This window comes from Phyllostomus hastatus, unplaced genomic scaffold (genome assembly GCF_019186645.2).
Source record: "Phyllostomus hastatus isolate PE091 unplaced genomic scaffold, TTU_PhHast_1.1 phas_contig_41, whole genome shotgun sequence".
Lineage (NCBI taxonomy): Eukaryota > Metazoa > Chordata > Mammalia > Chiroptera > Phyllostomidae > Phyllostomus > Phyllostomus hastatus.
Window position 1 is genome coordinate 222,839 of NW_025333876.1, and position 25,181 is coordinate 248,019.

A 25,181-nucleotide genomic window follows, 5' to 3' on the forward strand; every position below is an offset into this window, starting at 1 on the left:
AGAAATTGTTCACAGTGCTATTGCATTTCAGCAATTCAGTTTGATCATGAAATTAACAATGTCATCATACAGCCCGTAAATCAGCAAAAGATGGGGGTTCTTAACAGAATTCATACAATATAAAAAAGGAGGAAGCAAAGGGGCTTGCCATAGAATTTAGAATCTGAATCACTTGCTTCATCATGGAAAGAATACACATAGAATTGATATATGAGTTCAGGTCCCATAATGTCCAAGAGGAATACTTGGAACATCTTTTGGAATAGGATGTGTTACTCTCATTAGGTCAGGAAGGTTAAATTCCAGTGCTCCATAGCTTTGCCTGGCTGGAGAGGCTTTAGGCATAAATAGGCATGAAGATTATGTTATTACCATTTCACTGTCAAGTTTTCAACTGAATGAGCAAACAATTGGGCTTATAGAAACTGCTTTCATTGGAGTTTTATTTCTGTAGAACATGAGGGTGTAAAGTGGTTTTTTAAATTTCTTTTTGCTAATAGGAAAAACAGTCATCTGAGAAAGGGTCTTTGAGGTCCAATTTTTAACTTAGTGCATTTAGAGACATGTGATAAGTTGTAATACTGTTCATCAAATATTCAAGTTTCCACTTCTGCAGTGCTCCACTCTGTGGGATTTTTAGGGTCACTGCAGCATAATTTAAACTACTCTGAAATGAATGAATCTTGAAGGACATAATTCAGTCCATAGCAGGTGGCAATGCCCAAGCTCAATGCAGGAGAAAGTGCTACATTAAGTCAAGTTGTGAGATGTGAAGTTACTGTCAGGTGAGGGCCATTGAGTTTTTGATCAAGGCAACGTCGTGGTGAGTATTCTGTTTTAGGAGAGAAAATCTGGTGGTTGCTTATGGATGAATTTTATTATAGAAAAAAATCTTATTTGTAGGAGTACTGCAACAACCCCTGATGGAAAAATAAAGATTCACATTATCATAGCAGCACCTAAGTCTTTCCTGATCCTTCCTCCAGAGGGGATCTCTTCTTTAAAACCACATTTTTCTTATGTTTAAGGGTTGCTCATAGAACTCTTAAATTTCACTTTATATTGTGTACTTGTTTCCGTATTCTTATTCCTTCTTTTTGCAGTTCCTGTAGTAGGTAGCAGTGGCGTTGGAGCACCGCAAAGTCGGGAGACGTCGGTCCGTGTGGGAACCCCGCGCTCGGCCCCAAGTTCCATACTCTTATCAAGCAGAAAATGCTGACACTATCGGTAGACTTGACTACATCCTTTGATGTAAAATCAGGAGGCTTGACCAGTTCTGTTTGCTCAGCACCACGAACAGGGCCAGCCACCATACCCACGAAAGGACGCTCTACTGAATTTTCTCGGTGGCCGCAGAGTTGGGGTCCGCATGCCTCGGAGCCTGGGGTGGTGCTCACGTCGCTGAACGAATGAGTGAATTATTATCGATCGACTTCCGAACTGTTAGGAAGCAGATACACTCCTCGTTCTTCAACTGGTGGCAGCAACGAAAGATTAAAATCGCCTCCTATTCTGTAAGAGAGGTTTGAAATTATCAATAGGGCCCTCCCAACTCTGGTATTCTGCGCATCCTTTTTGGCGGTAGACAAGGATTATGCATGAATTGAGATACAACAGCCAAGGAATACAGATTACGTCAGCGTAGTTGTCCAAATAGAGCTAAAACATATAAAAGTTGGGCTTTGTTTGAGCTTTGGAAGGATATCCTTAGAGAGTAGGCGGGGCTCTAACACCACCTAGTCCCAGGGGGCTTTGCGTGAAACCCGACCCCACCCCCATCCCAGGGTCCTCTGCGCGGCGGGCTCGCTCTCGGTGGGCTACGTGCGCGCAACGAACACTGGAACGTGCTTCTGCGTGGTGGTTCCGCCCACTTTGGCCTTCTTTTCGCGGCCTCTGGGGTTTGAGGTTCTTCCCAGGTCCCGCCGAGCGGGAGTGATGCTTCCCGGCCCACCGCGGCTTTGAGGCGAGAGGAGCGTCCCAGACCCTTTTCCTCTTGCTTACGGCGCTGACCCCGGGCAACCATGTCTACCGGGTTCTTCGGGACCGGAACGCTGGGCTCTACCACCGTGGCCGCCGGCGGGACCGGCACGGGCGGCGGTTTCTCCTTTGGGACAGGGGCGTCTAGGTAACCGTACTTCCTCGCCTTCCCGGCCCCGGTCCTCCCCGTGAGGCTCCCATGGGGTATTCCTGCCCATCTTTATTCCAGCTGGCTTTTTTCCTGGTCGGCTTGGAGAAAAATAATTGCCCCCCGCCAGTTTCGTAGACTTCCCGCTCGCTGCCTTTCCCGGGCTTTGCAGGTGGCCTACTTCAGAGGAGGGTGGATGGTCCCTACATGTCAGGGCCCCAGAATCTTAATCTTTCGGACTTTGTTCCTACGGATTGAGGCCTGGCTGAGGGAAAGGGCTTGGGATTTGACACCCGAGCCCTAGCATTTGCCAGTCTTAGGCACAGAATGAATTTTGAACTAATGAATGAAATACAGCTTATTGTGGGGTTTTGGAAAAAGAAAATATAAAAATTTAGGGACAAATAAAAATTTCTCCCCGATAATGCAAATTTCATTACAGATACGCGATTTTAGAGATCACAGAGCTTTAACGAGTTGTGGTTAACCAGCTTTCAAGTCTGCGACTCAAGCCGTCCTTTTTTTTTTCCTTTTACAGCATTTATTGCAAAAATATCTTCAGCATTGTCTGTATTCAGAAAAGGGGGGAGGACCAGTCTCCACAGTCAAGTCAGAAATCTGGGAGTTTTCCTTAATACCTCCTTTTCTCTCACTCTACACACTTAATTAGCAAGACCTGATAATTTTAATTATTTTCTATTTGCTTCATTTTAAGTGCCACCACCCTGTTGCAAGCTCTTGTCATTTGGGGAACAAATATTTATTGGACATACTCCTATGTAGTAGGCTCTGTTTTAGGTGGTAAGATAAATAAGAGTCTTGCTCTCCTGAAGACATCTTATGAAAATACTTAAGATTCCTGCCAGGTTTTCAACCGGTGACCTTTGTCCTGTTAAATGAGAACTGCTCCTGTCATCTCCTGACTAGTTCAATGAAATCCAAAATGCTGTCTTAAAAATCTACTTCTATGTCAATCTTTTTTACTAAACTGTAGTCTTTCAATGATTTTTCCACTATCATTGGACTGAGGTAAAAATGAATCTTGCTGTGGTCCGCAAGATGCAAATAATCAGGAACCTCTTAAACAGGTCATTCTGAGCCCATCTTTTCCTCATTTTAGTTTGCTCCAACGCGGTGATCCAAACCTCAAAAAAAAAAGAACCCTAAAAAACCATTTATATTGTCATCCAGTTTCAGGAACACAAACAAGTAACTGCAAGTTTGCAAGAAAAATACCCTTACTTTATTTGATACACTTTGATATTTTCTCTTCTGTTGCATTTCATTTTTAAAAAATGCATGTGGTGATCTATTAAATTGATTTCAAACCTTCAAATGGGTCCTGATCTTAGTTTGAAAAACACAGTTCTAGCAACTTGGGTCTTTTCTCAGTTCCCCCGGTGGGCTTGGCCAAAGCCCTTCCCCCATTAGGGCAGTTCCCTCTGCTTGGAATTCCCTTACTACCTCCTACCCTTTGTGCCAAGTTAATGCTTTGGGGACTCAAAAGGTTATTTCCCCAGAGAGGCCTTTTCTGACCTATCAGTTTAGAAGAGGTGTGCATCCTCATAGTACCCTGTACCACATAGCATGTATTACAGTTGTAACAGTTCATTATATGTTTTTGTTGGCTTGTTTATTGTCTGTTCTAAGCAGTAGAATGTATGTTCCATGAGGGTGGAGACCTTTTCATGCTGTTTTTCCAGTAGACACAGTGGAGCTAAATATATATTTGTTGAATGAATGAGTGATTAATCTTTCACTGCCTTTAAAGGCTTGGATAAATTAACAAAGGGAGACAGAGTCTAACATCTGTCCGTTGGAATACTGAGTTAGAGGCCTGACTGCCTCTGCTGCCATTTGGTGATTTCGCTTTCCAAGCCTCAATTTCTGCATTTGCAAAAGGGTTATAAAATCTTTACCTCAGAGAGTAGTTGAATGAGATAAAGCATATAGAGAATTTACCATCATATCTGGCATTTGCTAATTAAGTCCACCTAAGGAAGTTAAAATAACATTCCTGATCTGCTGGAGTCAACTTGGCTTTTCTACCACACATCCTGTTGAGTCAGTGGCAGGTAATACTGGGTTGAGGTCAGGTCTGGGGCAGCTTCTTGTTTTTCTTAAAGAAAGTAAATTTCTCTGCCTCAGAGGCATTTCTCTTCTCTGATAGAGTGATACGACTTCACTTTGATGTATTTCTTTGGTGAATGCTAACTTTAGTTATGAAGCACTTCATTGTGTCTTCAGTCAAGAAATATTAAACGTTTTACTGGTGTAAAATTACACACTGTACATCTTTTGCATATTTATAAGATAGCAGTAAAAAATGGAATCACTAGCCCTGGCTGGTGTGGCTCAGTGGACTGAGTGCTGGCCTGCCAACCGAAAGGTCACCAGTTCAATTCCCAGGCAGGGCTCATGCCTGGGTTGTGAGCTGGGACCCCATTTCGGGGTATGTGAGAGGCATCTCCCTCCTTTCCCATATCTCTAAATAAAATCTTTTTTAAAAATGGGATCACTAATTTTGGAGGAAGGGAAGCATAATAATCATGTTTTTAATTTGATATCATCAAAATGTGCCAATAAATGTTTCTTTTAAACTCAGCTTTTTAAGTGTTTAAGGATCTGTGCTTTGTCAGTGTGGCCTTACAACCTTACCCTGACAACCCCTGGTACTACTTCATACACCCAGGGCACACACTTGTGCTTCTAAGTACCATTTTTAAAATCGGTGGTAAACAAAGACACAATTAGTGTATGCCCTCTCCTTTTTCCTACCCTGAGTTAATGACTGATTTCAAGTTTTGCCTTTTTAATTACCTGTATTTTTCAGCCCATAAGAAGCCCCTAGGTTTTAGAGGAAGAAAATAGGGAAAAGATTTTTGAAGCAAAAAAATGTGGTAAAATAATTAATAATATAGATAATGTAATATTTCGCCAATGTAAATGTAAACAGAACTCAACAGCGGCATTAACAACCATTATTCCTCCCAAATTGGGCGGGGCGATGAGTCCTGTAGCCAAAAAAATACGGTAAGCTTCTCCTTCTCCATTGCCCTCACAGTGATTTGCTGGTGTAATACCATGTGTATAATGTGTTTAGTAAAATTTATACATGTTCCTAATGATAACAGTAGTAACGTGTATTGAGTGAAGTTCATTTGTCCTGCATGTTCTCTTAATCTTTACAAAAAACTTGTTAAGTGAATACCATTATTCTCATTTTGCAGATGAGGACATAAAAGTTCAAAAAGGTTGAGTAATGTCACATCTGTATCAGCACAATGGGGAGCTAGTACTGGAACCCAGCCACAACACTACTGCCTTCCCCTTAATTTGAAACTCCCAGGATTTTAAGCATTTTAAAACTGACTTGAGTTAGGGGGATTATGTCTGTTTGGAAGGGCAGGCAGACAAGTAATACATATATAGGATGAATGGGATTTCCCATTATGTTAAACATAATCTCTTAACTCCTCTGTAATTTTTGAAGTATCAAGTGGCCAAGGGTTTTTGTTGTGTTTTTTTTGCCTATTTTTATAATTTGTTCTCCTACCAATAGATAGCAAATTGGAGCCTCTGAGGCTTCTTAAGAATAATTGAAAAGTTGTGAGCTTTGTTCATATCACTTGCTATTAGCTTCACTTTCAAAAACTCTTGGGAGAGGATTTCTGCTGGTGAACACAGTCTTTTTTTTTTTTTAAAGTGGGTTTTATTTAAGATTTTATTTTTTAGAGAGGGAAGGGAGGGAGAAAAAGAGAGAGAGAGAAAAACATCAATGTGCGGTTGCTGGGGGCCATGGCCTGCAACCCAGGCATGTGCCCTGACTGGGAATTGAACCTGCGATGCTTTGGTTCGCAGACCGTGCTCAATCCACTGAGCTACGCCAGCCAGGGTGCGAACACAGTCTTGATAGAGGGTAATTTTGCTTTGCATTTTACTCTTGCCAGGATATTTTCCTTTTCTGTTGCCCTACTCTCCCCACCCCAAATTTCTATTGCTTTTTTCGTGTCTAGTACCTCCCTCCAACCCCCACCACATGAATATGGTAATGCAGCAATAGAGAGACAGTAAAGATAATTTAGAATACCTTTTCCACATCTGGGTGTGCCATACTTTCCTTTATAGTAGTAATTGAAGAAGAACAAATGAGTTTGGCAATGTGAACTGTACATGAGTAGTTCAAAAGGAAAATGAACCACATTCAAGCATTTCCTTATGGCCATTATAATATATGCTTGCTTTCAAACAAAAACTGGTGAAACCAGAATGTGTATGGTCCTATTTGTGATGACTTGGGATATGAAGTCTTAATTGCTGTAGATTATCCTTTACTTGAAGGTTGGTATTTAAAACTAAAAGACTAGTTTTATGTGTGGATTTATTTTTAAAGATAACTGAAAAATATTTAAACTTGGTTCAAATTATTAGTTCCTTTTGTATCCTAATATGTTTTCTTATTTAACATATTATATATGTTAAATGAAAAAAAATTAACCTTGAAGAGTTAATTTTAATTTTTCTTAAGTAAATATTGGCTCTAGTAGATTTCATTTTGTGTTTTTTATAAACAAGCAACCCTTCTGTGGGCCTCAATTTTGGAACTCTTGGAAGCACCGTGACTCCAGCAACTACATCTGCTCCTTCAGGTGGTTTTGGAACTGGGCTCTTTGGATCTAAACCTGCCACTGGGTTCCCTCTAGGAGGAACAAGTACAGGTAATAAGGATTGTCACATTTTCAGGGGGGTAAGTCAAGTTCTGTACTGTATCTCCTTTACAAATATTGTCATTGGTGGTAGTCTTAAAAAAATGATAAAAATATAAGATGAAAAGAAATATATGACAAGCTCAGTTGTTAGCTGTGATTAGCATAAGGAAGGAAAACACACATTTATTAAAGAATTAAAGGAGTGATATCTCTTTAAATTTTTATAATAGATTATATAATGCAGTGTTTTACTTCAGTGAAGATAATGTTAAGTTTACCAATTTGGCCATTAATTGATTTAGCATATATGGGATAGTATCCTATTTTGCTATAACAGTGTAATTTACATTCTTATGAGATGTTTTAAATTGTTGTATTAAGACAGTTGTTTCACTGGGAAAAGGGCAAGAGTACAAAGTATTCTGGTGTACATTTTAGTAATGTGTTTTTTTAATACTATAAGTACTTTGTCATTACAGGCTAAAAGTATGTTTCACTGGAGTTACTTCCTAACTTACCCTTTATTCTCTACCATCAGAGTCTATTAGCACCTTTTGTGATGACCTTTCAGTATTGATTGCAACACTTTTCACAACCACACATAGGAAATGAAAGAACTGCAGGAGGAAATGTGAGACCAGGGAGTCAGTGCGCTTCAGCTGTGTGCCAGGGTTTGCCTTGGAGTAGCTTTTTTTCTTCCTTGTCTAATTTTGTTATAAGCAATAATTGTTTTCATTTTATAAATCTTATTTCCCAATTAATTAAACTATATATAGCTTGTCATATGAAAACCAGTGCTATAGGAAGAATGTTTACATCAGTTAGTGGTTATGGTAGAAGAAGAAATTGTAATGTGTATTGGTCTTATTGGCAGTGTTCTTTCACCCTGAGGGTGATTCTGAGATTTCAAGTCTTGCCCTTGTGACAAACCAAAAGGATGCCACCTTCCAATAACGATTACATTTTATTTCATTTTTTGTACCTAGGAATAGCAACAATTATAACTACAGGATTAATTCTTAGTAAGAACTTTAGAGAAAAGATCCCAGATCTATGGTTTTCTGCCTTTTCCTTTCCTAATATTCTCCAGAGCTGGGCTTTAGAGGAAAGCATGTAAGGAGCTGAATGTAGATCACTGATGCTAACTTATCAAAGAACCTTTCAGTATTTGAATATTTTTTTTAACAAACTGACTCTATAGTCCTTTTTTAATTCAGAAAAATTTTTAATTCAGATATGGTTTTTCTGTGGAAATGTATTTGACAATACATTTTTCAGTCATTTGAGTCCTTTTAATGGAAAAAACACCAAAGTGTAGGCCAGATGTCTTGGAATTAAGCCCTGGTTGCACTTCTAATTAGTTCTGAGGCCTTAGACAGTCATTGAAACATCTGGCAACTTTTAATTATTTATAAAATGAGGGCATTGGACTATAACAAGTTTTGGGGTTACCTTCCAGCTCAAAAACGTCTTAGTTTTCTATGGTGATATGCCAAAGGGAATGTGAATAACTAGGGTTATAGCCTGCCTTGAATCTGGATGGAAATAAATAATGTGAAAGAAAATCAAAGGACATTGAGAAATCTCAATTAAAATTAAGTTAAAAATTAAAATAAAGTAAAATAAAATAAATCTTTACTTGTCTGCTACTTACTTATTGTCAATAGAAAACACATGTTTACCACCAAAATTTTGGACAGAATTGGCTACAAGGGTAAGCAACTGAATCCTCTTATTTTCTGACATTGTAGAACTAATTCATGATTTCCAAGAACTGTACTCTGGCTGGAACTTCCATTTGTGGTAAGGTCAGTCCAGAAGGATAATTTGTGGCTTTTATTCCCTTGGTGCTTTTAGGAGAAGCCAAACTATAAGCCATTCATGCTTTCCTTCATTTAAATTTTTGAGCAGCTACTACTTCTTAACTCTATGGCCTTGGGTATACATAATACCTTGAACATTTAGTATTAGCTGTTGATACCAGGAACTGCTGAGTTCATGAGCAAGACATTCAGTCTGTTTTGAGGTGAAGGGAATAGGCAGATATAATACTATGTTCCTGTGTAATCTGATAAATGCTCTATCAGATGTGTGAAAGGCACCAAGGAAAGCAGAGGAAGAAGAGAATAGGAGTTCATTTTGGGGGCAGGAAACATTCTAGATAGAGGAATGGAAGGTACAAAGGCCCAATCATAAAAAGATCCAGGGAACTAGGAAAAATACTTTGTTCTTGGAGTTGAGGATGCAGAGGTAGGAGTTAATAGGGAGAGATTTGAGGAGCAGTGGGACCAGATGGGAAAGATGATTGAATGCCAACTCTTTAGATTGTAATTTAGAGACAGTGGAGAGCTAATGGCAACAAGCAAAATATAACCAAAGTGGAGAGCTAATGGCAAACAAGCAAAATATAACCAAAGACACTGAAATTGAGAACAGACTGACAGTGACCCGGGGGGAGAGGGGAGGGAATTTCAGGGGAAAGGAGTGAAGGGTTTGCAGGAACAAGTGTAAAGGACATGGAAATGGGAGGGAGTTGGGGAGGGCTGGAGGGGTGGGCTGGGATGGGGGGAAAAGGCAGAAAACTACTTGAACAACAATTAAATACAAAATTTTAATTAAAAAGAGAGAATGGTCATTTAAGTAGTCTTGGAGGAAAGGGGCCATTTTTCTTCTGAGTATAAAGGAAAGGAAGGATAAATGCTGTTGAAGGTTAACCTAGCAATAGAATTAAAATAGAATTTCAGTATTATCACATTGATTGAATTTTCTTTTGCTTTTCTTAACTCACATGGTAATCTTTTCAGTATTTACCACGATTTGATCCCAACTTTTATATTTTTCTCTCATACATACACAAGTACATCCTCGTTCTATCTACAAAAGGTGGGGTCACTAACTTTTAGGAATCCTGATTGACCAGTATAATATATATACAGTTATGGTAAACTAAGGAATTTTTTTTTCTTTTTAAAACAGGAACACCAACCACTACATCTGCATCTACAACAGGTTTCAGTTTAGGATTCAGTAAACCTGCAGCATCTGCCACACCATTTGCTCTGCCTATTACTTCTACCTCAGCTAGTGGTCTTACTCTTTCGTCTGCTCTGACATCAACTCCAGCAGGTGAGGCAGAATGAAAAAAAAATCACATTTTATGGTTAGAATTTAATTTAATTTGGTTAGTATATATAGGTATCCACCTTTATTAAAGATAATTTCAATTTGGGAAATTTTTAATTTAAATCATTCAGCAGTTTTGACCTATTAAGTTATTGATTTGTAAAAAAGATAAACATTGGGCATTAAAGCATCAGAGGTCATCTTGGAAGTTGGTCTCTACAGAGAGCAAAGCACAGGAGAGGATGAAAGAAATAAAATGTAAAAGCATTAATATTTACTTTGTTTTTAAGGGACATTTGGTGACAGGGAAGGATAAAGAGTTTGCATAAACCTTGCCTGGCTTAAACTCATTCAGATTTGAAGGTGGAGTTGGTGGCCTGGGCTGAAAACCCTTCATTACCGTGTGAAATCAGTTACCAGAAGCCATTCTATTGGGTAGGCCAAAAAGTCTACGTGGTATTTTCCATAAAATAAAAGACACAGTTTTCATTTTCACCAGTAACTGTATTGATTTGGATATTTTGAGTAGGTTGGGTCTCTCCCACTATTGGCTTCTAGTGGGTAGAGGCCAGGGGTGCTGCTAAACATCTTCCAGTGCATAAGAGAGCCCTTCAGCAAAAAATTATATGGCCAAAATGTCAGTAGTACCAAGAAACTTCGCAAACCACTTTTCACACATTGGATCAGTCATAGCACCTTCTCCACACACTGCACAACTCTTTTGTTTTTTGCATTTTTACCTTTCTTGAAATAATAAAGCATAATATGCCAAAAATGCTACATATTTTTTCCATCTTCAATATTAAGATGGCTACATGAAAATTCACCAATTTTGATTTTTTTAAATATACTTTGATATGACAGCTGTCACAATACAATTTAACGAAATTGTTTCGAATGAAGTTAAAGACAACTAAGCACTACTAGAGCCATTGTACAGAAAAAAACTAAACAAACTTTTTGGCCAACCCAATTTTATTACCCAAAGTCCTTTTTTCTGTCACTGACTTTCTCTTTATTCATAAGTATGTATAATTTTATCTTTATTGAGTAGTTTTTCCCAAGAGCCAATTTAATAATGGCCATCAGTTTTTTTAATAAAGTGTTTTATATTTTCTGTGGTGTTCTAGAAACAGTGTTTCCTTTTGAGGCTTACAATCTCACTTATTATAGCATCCACAGGATTTAGTCTAAATAATCTGGGTGGAACATCAGCCACAACTACGACTGCATCAACAGGCCTTTCTTTAGGCGGAGCCTTAGCTGGTTTGGGAGGCTCACTTTTCCAGAGTACAAACACAGCAACATCAGGTAATTGATGATATTTACTCTCCAGAAATAGTAAATATTTATTTTTCAGCTTATTTTGGCATTTTCACCAGATTGCTTTGTCTCATTAACCTGTGTGTTTTCCTTTCAGTATGAAAATAATTATAACATTTTTCATGCATAATTGGACATCTTAGCCATGTTTTAGATAAAGCAATGAAGAGGAGCCTGTTTGAGGAGTCAGTGAAGTTTCTAGAGAAACTTGTCTTTGTAATAAGTAGCAGTTGAATAGTCTTGGATCATTTAGTGTCTACAGTCATTGTAAGACATTGACATTTTAAGGCCTGTGCCGAGGGATAGCCTTCTATTATAGACTTCAGGAAAGGGTATTAGCATGCTTGGAAAGCAAGGTTATATAATTTTATTATAGTCAGGCAATACTAAAGTATCAGTTCACCTGGCAAAGACTACTGAATTAATATTTTATATTTTGGGTTGATTTCTCATTTCATGCTTATTCAATTCTACAGATGTTTTGAATATTGGCTATAGCTAATTAATGCCAATATGGGAAAGCCACTGGAGCTTTGTGGGAATGAGAAAAGCTTCCCTTTTATTTGAGGACGTTGTATAATTACCTCGCATAGCAGTGTAACATCAGGAATTTCTGTTTAACAGTTTGCATATTGGGAATGGTTGATACATGTTGAAATCATAGAATTTTTGATAAATAATTTAGTTGCTATTTCAGAGTAATATGTGTCTAATTCTTGGTTGTATGGGAGAGATGAAGGAATATGACTTGATGATCTCTGTAAAAGTTTTTTTTGTTTGTGTCCTCTAATACTAAATTTAATGGAATAGTACCAAGTTGGTAGAAGGGGAAAAAAGGTCAAGGTAACCTGTAGAAATTTATAATATTCAAATTTTGTTGATCTTTCAAATACTTTGTCATTATTGTATTACTTTGTAGTATTCCAAATGTCTTCCAATAACCAAATCACTAGATGACTCTAATATATATTTCTTTGCAGCATAGATATTTAAACATTTTTCCCAAAGATTCCTGAGTGTAAGACACAAAAATAATAAATAGGGGAGGTAGAATGTTGTTTTTGTGTTTTATTATTTCATTTTTAGGTTTATTTTGATTCTTCTTAGGCTCATGACACAATATATTGTCAATTTGACTGTGAGGTTAGTTATATTAACCTAAGGGTACCAATGATTTTTTAAAACTTAATAAGTTATTTATTTAGCTATATGTTTTTGTACATTGCCAGGATTTAAATTCAGTTTTCAGTTATCCCATGTTCTTATCAGTACATCCCATTGTTTTCTCTGTTTTTAAAGTAAATAGCATCTTGTCTTAAAAAAAAACCCAGAGTTGTATCAGTTTGGAAATGTATGGACTTACATGATTTATCAGCCCAAGATCTTTGAAATTTTGCTACTTGATTCACAAGTATATATTAATGACTTAAAATTAGCTGTAGTCTAGCTAAAGTTCCTTTTGTCAGTGAAGTAGGATTTAAATAAATGAAGTCTACTTTTTTAAAAAAGTTTTATGAAAAGAACTTGGAAGTATGAAATTTTGATGTTTCATTGGTGAGACTTCCAATTATCAGTTCTTTAAATTTATTAATAGTAAAACCATTTGCTTTATATTATACTAAATTCTTATAAATTCATACTAGATATTTATTTTCCCTCAGCTTTATTGAGGTGTAATTGACAAAATTATAAGCTTTTTAAATGTACAAGATTTGATAGATGTATACATTGTAAAATTATACATTAATTAACTTCACCTTTTGAATTAACTAATACATTCATTACTAAACTATTTTAAAAGTATATAATTCCAAATCATGATTGAAGACAAGATGTATTCACCTGAAAACATACAAACTAAAACTGCTTTTGTAGAGGTTTATAAGCAAGAAATAAGATTGTCCACATTTGTTAATTTGGTATCAAATTAACATATATTCTGATCCTTTTAATAAAGAAAACTCATATCCTCCAAAGTACAAGTACTGTTGATCGCAAGCAAGACTATGAGTCTCGGTCCAGAGTGTGCTCTAGGCCCGTTTCTTGTTATTTTCCTAAATTAAATGTTCAGAAAATTTGGGATTCAACTTGAAAGCATTTGAATGCTGTAGTCTGAAGACGAAATCACTATAAATACTTCCAGTGAACTTTATAAATAGATGTTTGGTTTGTTTGTAGGTCTTGGACAGAATCCTTTAAGTTTGACTTTGGGAACCACAGCAGCTACTTCAGCAGCAGGCAGTGAAGGTCTTGGTGGTGTAGATTTTAGTAGCTCATCAGATAAAAAGAGTAAGTAGTGTTGTTATAATTTCGTGTTCTAACAGTCCTATGATATGTAAATTCCTGTGTCTGGAAGATCATTAGTTATATATTCAGTAGTGAAGTTTTTACTTTTCAGTTTGTATGCATTATATTTTATAAATTTTGTGTTTGGCATTTAAGATTTTATTTTTGTAGAAAATTGAGATTTGTGTGTACTTACGTCTTATGTAGCTCTCTCAATGTGTGTATTAATATATGTTTTTTGTTTGGGATCATGATACATACATTGTTTGAAACTTGTTCTTTCTCATGTAGAATTTCAGAAGTATTTATCAATGTCAGTAATTCTTTAATAATATTTTAATGCTGCTCACTATTAATTTAATGAATGACTATAGCAATTTAGTCAGCCATCATCCAGTTGTTAGTGTTTGTTTCCAGCTCTTTTACTCTGGGAAGTATCACTGTATTGGGCCTCTTTAAAGAATGAGTCTGGGTAGTATTGTAGTTTAAAGAGTGTCAACTTTGAAGCTGAATTGCCTGGGTTGAAATCCTGGCTCGACTGTTCACAAGCTCTGTGACCTTATTCAAGTTATTAATCCTCCCTGTGCTTTAGTATTTTTTATCTGTAAGTGGGGAATACAGACTATCTACTTTGTAGGGTTAGTTTGAGGATTACTATATTTGCAAAACTTCAGCAGAGCCAGACACACAGTAAACACTGTTTGCTTTTATTGTAAATTTTATTCATATTTTTTCTTTCTTTTTTATTTTAGATTTTATATATTTATTTTTAGAGAGTAGGGGAGGGAGAGAGAGTGCGAGGGAGAGAAATGTCGATGTGTCGTTGCCTCTCATGCACCACCCAGTGTGGGGGACCTGGCCTGCAACTCAAGCTTGTGCTCTTACTGGGAGTCAAACTAGTGACCCATTGATTCTCAAGTTAGCACTTAATCCACTGAGCCACACCAGCACAAGGGCATTTTTGATGATCTCTTTAGGGTGAATATCTAGAAATTGAATCACTGGCTTAAAGACAGGGACATTTTGGAGATTTTTGTATACATTGTGAAATTGCTTTCTGGAAAGGTTTTACCAAATTACCTACTGAGTATGAAAATGCCCTTTTTACTGTGCTTTTGCCATGTGAAATATTCTCTTTAAAAATTTGCCAAATTCATTTTGAAAAGTTTTTTATTGTTGTTGGTTCTCTGTATGATTATTTTGTTCTGTTTTATAACATCTTTTCTGCTTTTGATGGAAATGTGTCTTACTGGAGGACACACACATACATATTACATTGAGTCTCTCAGAAGAACTTGAGAATGAAGGAGTGGTATAAAATAGTCAGTGTCCATGTATCTGTATAAGAAATTTTAAAATTGGACATGGGTTTTATTATAAGGAGATAATTAGTTCTAGGGCAACTTGCTATCCTAAAAGTTGGTAAAATTCTTTTAAACAACACAGGTTGAGTTTATTTCTCTGAATGAAAATGTACTAATTTCTAAACATAGAGTCCTATCTCTTGTTTTTATGTATGTTTTTAAAGATTTTGTTTATTTATTTTTAGAGAGAGGAAGGGAAGGAGAAAGAGAGGGAGAGAAACCCATCAGTGTGTGGTTGCCTCTCTAGTGCGCCCCCAACTAGGGACCTGGCCTGCAACCCAGGCATGTGCCCTGACTAGGAATCAAACCAGTGACCATTTGGTTCTCAGACTGGTGCTCAATCCACCGAGCCACACCAGCCAGGGCTTTATGTGGTATTCTTTATGGCAATTCCATTGTTAGAAAAATAGCCTTAGCTGTTTTAGCAGCTTTTTTTTTTTTCTCAGTTGGAGCAGCCTGATACCCTCCAACTACTTTTATTGTAAGCATGAGACCACTTGTCTCTCCATTGTAATTGCTTTTAGGCTCCATGTGAAGGAGCAGATTGAAGCAAAGGAATGAGAAAAATGTAAGGAGTTAATCCTTCCTGTCCTGCCCCACTCCTGTTCTCATGTATATTGTACCTTTGCTAGAACTGAGCAAGAGGAACACATAGAATAAATGCATATGACTGCATGTACCACATTCCAGTTCCCTCTAATCTGCTGTATGTGTTAAGGGAGTCAGGGTTTTTTTTGTTTTTTTTTTTATCTAAAAGATTTTTTTTAGTAGCTATACTAGTGTGTACCTGTAGTGTCAATGGGATTTAATCAGATGAAGAACTGATTAAATCCCTACAGGGAACAGCATTCCATGAGAGAGGGCAGCAGAGCAAGGCCTAGAGATGAGAGTGATATTAGCCCTTTTCAAGAGCTGCTGGAAGGCCAGTGTAGCTGCAGAACAGAAAGATTTAAATTCCAGAGATTGAGAAGGGCTTTGTATACCACATTAAAGAGTTTTGTAATTATACTGAGGACAGTTAAGATCTACTAAAGGGTTTTGATCAGGATAATGTGACATGATGAGATTTGTATTTTAAGACCATTCTGACTGTGGAGAATAATGTGCAGGAAGCCAAGAGTAAATGTGTAGAACTGTTAGGAAGCCTTTATGGTAGTCCCCAGGAATGACTGAGGCAAGCTAAGTAGGCTGATCCAGAGTCCACAGTCATCTAGAAACAGGCTCAAATTTTATTATATGCATGTTTGTACATGTATTAATTTTTATAAAGTATAATAAAACGGAATATCAAAGAAATAGCAAAATAATGGTCAAGAAAAAAGTTGAACTTTTTAGAACAAAATAAAATTAAATCCCTAGCTTATCTTACTGTGTCTCATCAAATCTAAGACACTGTTTACAGAACATGGGTGCCAATTTCAGAAATGTCCAACCAAGAAAGAAAAAAAAAACTTAGAATCAATGAAGTATAAAATATGGAAAAATAAAGTTAAAGAGGTAAACAAAAAGAAACTCCATGTACAAAGATAAAGGTAAATGATGAATTTAAAGTGAAATACTTGATTTCTAGATGTTGCTTGTTTCACGTTTTAACATCTGTTAAGCCAAGATATATCTTAAAATTATAAGGACCTAGTTTTAGAAACAGACACAGGAAATATAATACATATGAAACAATTAATTTGCTTAATGTTGAAATAGCTCTTAGAAGTCAGTAAGAGAAATACCTCAACAAGGTACAAATAGCATAAACAGGTAGTTCACAAAAGGAGAAATGTACTTGTCTAATTAACATTTGAAATAAATGTTTTACTTAGTACTATCAGGATTATGAATTAAGATTATAATGAAGTGGCATTTTCACCTACATACTAGCTTTAGTGTGTTCATTGTTGTTGAGAGTGTGGTAGAAAGTGTACTCTAATTCCTAGTAGATGGGAAGGTAAGTTGGGACCATTGTTCTCAGGGATCAGTTTGGTATTATGTCAAAGGCCTTCACTCGCATACTCTTTGACCTACAAATCCCTCTTGGAATACAAATCAAGTAGTGCAGAAGTATTGTATTTGTAGATACAGACATTTGTTGAAGCAGTATTCTTTCTATAGTAAATGCTGATGTCTATGAAAAGGGTTGGGCATAAATAAAGGTTATAATACCGCTACATTATCTATGCACTGTGTGGTCATTTAAAGTCCTTTCAATTGACATGGAAAATATTCACAACATGCTGAGAAAACACGTTAAAAATAGCATAGTGATCCTGATTGCTTTAAAAAAATGTATGTGTAAGTGCGGAAAAAGGCTGGATAGAACCACTGAGATTCTCTGGGATGAAGTTTTGTCGTTTCCCTATTTTTTTCTATACTTTCTTAAACAGGTCACTGCAACATTTTGCTGAAGGAGCATTTTATTACCTTTTTTCTGTTTTTAGACACACTATTAGATGTAATGAAATAGGTGTTATTACTAACAGCTTTTGATTGATCTGCAAACAAAAAAAATTCTTCATTTAAAAAAATTTGCTGCTTTTGTAAACATTTAGAGAAGTTCAGATAATCTGATATATTTTAGTATTCCATACTGATTGAGCCTCAAAAAGAATTAAGCAAAGCTCTTAGGAGTTAAACTGCCAAGTAGGAATATTTTTCATGGAACATAGTTAAAAAATGTTTTCAAAATTTATTTTAAAAGTTTTTCAGTTACAGTTTGTGTTCAGTATTATTCTGTATTAGTTTCAGGTGTACCACAGAGTGGTTAGAAAATTAATAAACTTTACAAAGTATTCCCCCTGATGCTTCAAGTAACCTCCTGGCCTCATACACAGTTATCAATAGTTATCACAATATTATTGACTATGTTCTCTATGCTGTCATTTACGTGTCTGTGACTGTTCTGTAACTACCAAATTGTACTGCTTAATCCCTTCACCTTTCTCACCCAGCTGCCCTTTTTCTCCCAGCTGCCCTTTTCCTACCCCTCTGACTACTATCAGTGTATTTTCTGTATTTATGAGTCTGTTTCTACTTTGTTTATTTTATTCTTTAGCTTCCACATGTAAGTGAAATCATATGGTCTTTGTTTTGCTCTCTCTGACTTCTTAAGGAAGATTCTTGCCCTTGAAAGAAATAGTTGCAAATCAGCTACGTAACTGTTTATATATACATAAATATGTCTCCATAACTAGCTATGTTTGGAGTTTGTGGAAAGTCATGTTTAAGGGGCAGTCTAAGAAATGCTTAAGTTTCTATTTATACCTTAGTTTGCATTAAGTTAAAACTTGTATTTGCAGTATGTTGTTAAATTACCTAATTTTACACAAGACTTCTTGAATTTTCTAGGTGATAAAGCAGGAACAAGACCAGAGTAAGTTTACAATTTAACTTTTAAAATACTCTAATTAGTGAGTTTAATTTATTAAATTGTAGGCAAATGATGTGGTTGGAAGTACATGGAACCATGTAGGCATTTAGAAGAAAAAGAATTTTAACCACCTCTTTGTAAAAATAAAGTAATAAACATGCTATACAGAGATTATAAAAGGTCAAATCTTTAATTTTTAATCATTAAGAAAATTTATAGCAAATCCTTTCTAGGAAGTGATTGGCTTTTCCCCATGTAATACAAATAAATACAAATATATGTATGTATTTTTTAACTTATTAAATATTGAACAATTCATGGAACTTTACTCTTGGAGCACCTTTTCTTTTTTTTAAAGATTTATTTATTTTTAGAGAGGGAAGGGAGGGAGATAGAGAGAAACATCAATGTGCAGTTGCTGTGGGTCATGGCCTGCAACCCAGGCATGTACCCTGGCTGGGAATCAAACACACCTTTTATATATATAAATGAAAATAATGTGTGTGTGTACCTTTTTTATATATATAAATTACTCTGACAGGACTATTTTATTTTTTGAGAATGAAGAGGAGTAATACCTCCATATATATTCTATATATGTTTAAAGATTATTATTATATTTTTTCACATAATTTGTACTATGTTAAAGCATCTGTAAGTAAGTGATCAAGTTCATTCTTCCCAAATATCTTGTGTATATTTTAGTCCTGTTACATAAATGAGGAAGCCGAGAGAGACTGAGGTTTGCCTGGGGTTATTGTCCAGGAAGTGTGTAGTGGGTCTGCAACTCAAGTCTAACTCATAATTCCATTACAGCTTGCCAAATTTGACTTATTCCTGCCTTAACTTATTCACTTATTCCACTTATTCATTAAATATTTGTGATTCCCTAGAAATCACAAAGTAGTTTGTTGAAGAACGTAGTGAAGTTATAAAATAATAAAGTAAAAAATACTGTGAGCATCTCATGAGAAGTTTTGTAGACTTTCTTTAATGAATGCTTTCATGTTTTTGAACTGAATAAAGTGTAAATCATAGATTTTGATTCAGAAGCTACTTAGTTCAATATCTCATGCAACCTGTAGTATTTTCTTTTTTTTCCCTGTAAACTTTTAGTCAAACGCATTTACGTACATGCCAGTCATCTTAGAAAAGGAATCTCCATATCAAATTGTTAGTTATTTCATAAGTCAGGAAATTTATTATTCTTTATAAAGAACTTTGAAATCATCCAAGAAAGCTATAAATGGGGAATATTTGCTTTAATTTTTTGTATCATAACATATTCTAATAAAATTCAGCTGTCACGTTTTTATAATCTTAATGGTTTTAATACATCTGTGGCATTTTTCTTAGGGATAGTAAAGCACTGAAGGATGAAAATCTACCTCCTGTCATCTGCCAGGATGTTGAAAATCTCCAGTAAGTGTGTCAAGTGTAATTAGATAAATCATACTTGAATGCAAGAATATATTTTAGGGGGAACATCTCTTCTTCCTAAACATTTTAACTTGGATTAAAATGTAATGATTTTAGAAATTAGAGTGAAAGCAATACAACAGGAATTAAAATTCTGTAACTGCCATATTGTAAAGAAGCATGTGAACTGTAGGTGAGTTTTTAGTTTTTGCTTCTTAAAACACTTGAACTCTGACCGACCTGTTGTAAAAAGTACAAACTATTGTACTTTTTTTCTTGTAAGAAACCAAAACTGTTATTTTTTTTTAACTCAGTTTTATTTTTTTAAGGAAATTTGTGAAGGAACAAAAACAGGTCCAAGAAGAAATTAGTAGAATGTCTTCAAAAGCAATGCTTAAAGTACAAGAAGATATTAAAGCTCTAAAGCAGCTTCTGTCATTGGCTGCCAGTGGATTACAAAGAAATACTTTCAATATTGACAAATTGAAAATAGAAACTGCTCAGGTAAATTAATTTAAAGTCATTTTATCAAAGGGTGTGCACGCGTGTGTGTGTTTTTCAAATGGAAATGTGTCTTTTTATATTACAAAATTGATATAGACATACTATAGGAAAACCATATAGCTCATATACTTTTAAATTGGTATGGTAGTAATAATTCCAGGTGTTTATCTAGTGCTTACTGCGGATGAGGCACTGTTCTAATCAGTTTACATATATTGACCCTAAAGTGGAGTCTTCACTACAGCCCTGTGTGGTAGCTACTATTACTAAATCCATTTTATAAATAAGAAAACAGGTAGAGCGCTTTGTTGATAAGTGGGAGAGCTTGGATTCAGACCCTGGTAATCTAACTCTAGAGTTTATTCTACTAACTACTTTGTTTCATAAAAATGCCTGCTGGCATAATTGTTATACAGGAAGAAAGCAGCTAGACAGAAAAAGATGTCTTTTTAACCTGTCAGTTATTAAATAAAAATTATGTGCTTTATAGATATTAAATTCTACTGATGACTTGCTAGTCTTAGGTCTTAGTTACTGGTCATGCAAATAGTATTGATGCTAGTATCTTCTGTCACTCACGTCTACTTGCTTTTTGTCCCTATGGTATAACATACATAATATACAGGGGTGGGGAAAAGTAGGCTTTCAGTTGTGAGTAAATGAAACACAGAGTTTATTCTTATATTATTATTTATTAATAATTGTATTATTTATTTGTATTATAAGTACACCTAGTTTTGACCACACCTGTAAAAGATATAATAATGTAGATCTTTTTTAATGTGGGCTTATAAGAGAGCTATGTTCTTCATAAATGAAGTGATAATACAGGGTCCAGCACAAATAACACTACTTGAAAAAAAAATCTTTTATTACAAACTCATAAGCATGTAATTCTGTAATATAATATGACACTTTGGCATACAATATGACATTTTAGGCGAAATGTTCAAATTAAAACTATAAATAATTATAACCACATTATTATCTTACCAACCATACTCAAGCAGGTGTTATTTCTGTCGAACCCTGTATTTTAAGAAAAAATTTTAAAGTGCGTGTCTTTTTAAATTCAAATATAATTGGCATAAAACTTTTTTGAGGTGTACGATATAATGATTCAATATTTGTGTATATTGCGGTTAACATCCGTCATCACAAGTAGTTAAAAATGTTTTTTTCACCTTGTAATGAAAACTTTTAAAATCTATTTTCTTAGCAACTTTCAGGTAGACAGTATAATATTATCAACTATAGTCACTGTGCTGTACAGTACATTTCCAGGACTTATTTTATAACTGGAAGTTTGTATCAGCTTATGTAACTTTAAGTCAACTATTGGAAAATACTTGATGTTCTTAATAAAAATGTGTTACTCAAATAGATATTCTAAACTATGATGTTTAAAGAGTATTCAAAGGGTTTATATTCTGCATTTAGATTTCCTACTACAAATTCTTTGGTTAACTATGAAAAGTATTCCCACTTATTCTTTCTTTTTGTATCATCAAATATGTACATTCTAGAGGAAAATGTTAGTTATGATTTTAGACTGGGGAATGTTGAGACTGATTAAACATTATATGAAATTATAAATTTCATATGTAAAATAATGAAATTCTATGGAAAAGGTCATTAGCAAAGTAAGAGAGAAGGCAAACATAAGAAGAGATATGGGACTTTCAGCCAAGAAAGAGGAGTAGGTAGATACACTTTGCCTCCTTGCAAACCAAAAGAACAACAACAAATTTGAAAACAAAAAATAACCAGAACTGTCAGAAAATCAAACTGTATGGAAGTCCGACAACCAAGGAGTCAAAGAAGAAACATTCAGACTGGTAGGAAGGGCGGAGGAGACACATGGCAAGGTGGTGACTAGAGGACCAGGCAGGCAAGGTGGCAACTGGGTGGCCCCACATTTGCATTAGGATAAACCTGTAGGAACTACTGGGGAGAGATAAAGACTGGGCAACCCAGGGTTCCAGCAGGGGAAAAGAAAGCCTCCAAACCTCTGACTGAAAAAACCTTTGGGGGTTGTGGCTGTGGGAGAAATTCCCAGCCTCACAGCAGAGTTTATTGCAGACACACAGTGTCCTAGAACATACACAAACCCACCCACCTGGAATCATCACCAGGAGGGCCCAATTTGCTTGCAGGTAGTGGGGGAAGTAACTGAATGCCAGCCAAGAGCCTAGCAAGGGGCATTGTTCCCTCTTGGACTCCTCCCCCACATACAGCACAACCCAGCTACACAGGCTGCCCTGCCCTGGAGAACACCCGAGGCTCTACCCCACACTACGTAACAGGCATGCCGAGACAAAAAGATACGGCCCAAATGGAAGAACAGATCAAAGCTCCAGAAAAAATACAACTAAGCGAGGAAGAGGCAGAGTTCAAAGCACTGGTAATCAGGATGCTCACAGAAATGGTTGAGAATGGTCACAAAATAGAGGAAAAAGTGAAGGCTATGAAAAGTGAAATAAAGAAAAATGTATAGGGAAATGACATTGAAGGGAAGGAAACCACGACTTAAGGCAATGGTTTGGAGCAGAAGGAAGAAAGAAACATTCAGCTGGAGCAGAATGAAGAAACAAGAATTCAAAAAAATGAAGACAGGCTTAGGAACCTCCAGGACAACTTTAAACGTTCCAACATCTGAATCATAGGGGTGCCAGAAGGAGAAGAGAAGCAACAAGTGGAAAACTTACTTGAACAAATAATAAAGGAGAACTTCCCCAATCTGGCAAAGGAAATAGACTTCCAGGAAGTCCAGGAAGCTCAGAGAGTCCCAAAAAAGTTGGACCCAAGGAACCACACACCAAGGCACATCATAATTACATTACCCAAGATTAAAGATGAGGAGGGAATCTTAAAAGCAAAGAGAAAAGGAGACAGTTACCTACAAAGGAGTGCCCATAAGACTGTCAGCTGATTTCTCAAAAGAAACCTTGCAGGCAAGAAGGGGCTGGAAAGAAGTATTCCAAGTCATAAAAGACAAGGACCTACATCCAAGATTGCTCTAACCAGCAAAGCTATCATTTAGAATGGAAGGGCAGATAAAGTGCTTCCCAGATAAGGTCAAGTCAAAGGAGTTCATCATCACCAAGCCCTTTATTGTATGAAACGTTAAAGGGACTTATCTAAGAAAAAGAAGATAAAAAATATGAACAGTAAAATGATAGCAAACTCACAACTATCAACAACTGAACCTAAAAAGAAAAATAAAACTAAGCAAACAACTAGAAGAGGAACAGATTCACAGAAACAGAGATCACATGGAGGGTTATCAGCAGAGAGGGGAAGGTGGGAGAGTGGAGGAAAAAGCAGAGGGAATAACAAGCAAAATTGGTAGGTACAAAATAGACAGGGGGAGGTTAAGAATAGTAGAAGAGATGGAGAAGCCAAAGAACTCATACTTATGACCATGGAAATGAACTAAGGGTGGGGATGTTGGTGAGAGAGGGGAGTGCAAGGTGGAGTGGAATAAAAAGGAGAAAAACATGTGACAACTGTAATAGCATCAATAAAATATACATAAAACAAAAAACAATAAAGGAGGAGGAGAATTGAATGCCATAATGGGATCCATTGTAACTTTTAACAGTTTATGATACCTGTTACGTACCATACTTGTTCTAAGACAACTCCAAAGGTACTAAAAGTCTAGTGAAGAGAATGAAATAATAAAAGATTGGGTAGAGCATAAAGGTAGCAAATGAAGAAAATATGAGTCAAAGTTTACTTAAGGAAAAAAATCATTTGAGTTGAGCTTAGAAAATTTTATATATGAGATAGCAAAGAAATTTTGATCTAAGATTACTTTTATTTCCAATATATAGGAATTGGTGTTCTACATGCAGCCTAGTGAATTACCATTTGAAAGAAAAAAGTGGTCTGGCTCCATTAATGAAGTAGTTATCAATCTTATTTAAACCAAAACATTATTATTACTATTTTTTTTTAGAGCAAACTTTTCTGGGAAATATAAACAATCCTGAGGTGAGGAGCAGTGTTTTGGTTGTGTAGACCAGAACTTTATGGCAGCAAAATCTTTTATATACATCATTTTGGGGAGTATAAAACTCAAGACTTTAAGTAGGGTGATTAAAGTTTTTGGGAGTATAGGGCAGGTGGCAGGTGGTTTGTTGAAGTCATTACTGAGTTCATGCATTCAAGAACTTTTTTTTTTTTAAAGATTTTGTTTAGTTTTAGTGAGAAGGGAAGAGAGGGAGAAAGAGAAACATCAACGTGTGCGAGATATATCGATTGGTTGCCTCTTGCACATCCCCAACTGGGGACCTGGCCCGCAACCCAGGCATGTGCCCTGACTGGGAATTGAACTGGCGACCTTTCGTTTTGCAGTCTGGCATTCATTCTACTGGGGCACACCAGCCAGGGCCATTCAGTGAGTATTTTTAAGTGTCTGTTATACAGAGCACTTCAACAGGCATTTGGGATCAAAATACAATATTCTAGGGAGCATGAGTTGAATTTGTTAGGTAGAATGTGATAGTACAAAGTGTGATGAGTACAAAGGGCTCAGGTGGGCACTTTTATCATCTGTCCAAAGTAGGATATCTTTGTGGTTGTTCTTGAAACATACTTAGGTCTTCCCCAGTCTGTCAGGAAGGAAGGCATGGGGGCATGAAATAGACATGTTTGAGGATCTATGAACAGTTCACTATTAAGAGCACTGAGTATAAATCTGGGCTTGGTAAGAGTTGGTGCTTGGAGAAATAGGCAGGGGTCAAAGTTCAAACATCCCAGATCTCTCCAGGACATTTGTACTGGAGTAAGATAGGGTAGAAATTTGAACTGAAGAATGAAAAGGAGACGGAAAAAAACAGAGACCTAACAGTTTGGCAATAAAACGAAGGCAAGAGGTTGCCACAGGGAACATAAAGGTTAAGTTATGGTACTTTTTTTTTTTTTAAGTCAGGGAAACTTTAGAAGTTGAAAAATCAGTG

General features: G+C 36.1%; 1 protein-coding gene across 2 annotated transcripts in view; it reads left to right on the forward strand.

Moving 5' to 3' along the window:
• Positions 1 to 1,816: 1,816 nt before the first annotated feature.
• Positions 1,817 to 25,181, forward strand: part of NUP58 (nucleoporin 58) — a 60,484-nt gene continuing 37,119 nt past the window's right edge. For both annotated transcript variants that reach the window (XM_045844817.1, XM_045844816.1), the window contains exons 1-8: positions 1,817 to 2,125; positions 6,701 to 6,843; positions 9,811 to 9,960; positions 11,131 to 11,268; positions 13,459 to 13,569; positions 18,270 to 18,294; positions 19,648 to 19,713; positions 20,040 to 20,214. In XM_045844817.1, the coding sequence (XP_045700773.1) occupies positions 2,022 to 2,125; positions 6,701 to 6,843; positions 9,811 to 9,960; positions 11,131 to 11,268; positions 13,459 to 13,569; positions 18,270 to 18,294; positions 19,648 to 19,713; positions 20,040 to 20,214 (912 nt within the window). In that variant the 5' untranslated portion in view covers positions 1,817 to 2,021. The remainder of the gene's footprint in view (positions 2,126 to 6,700; positions 6,844 to 9,810; positions 9,961 to 11,130; positions 11,269 to 13,458; positions 13,570 to 18,269; positions 18,295 to 19,647; positions 19,714 to 20,039; positions 20,215 to 25,181) is intronic.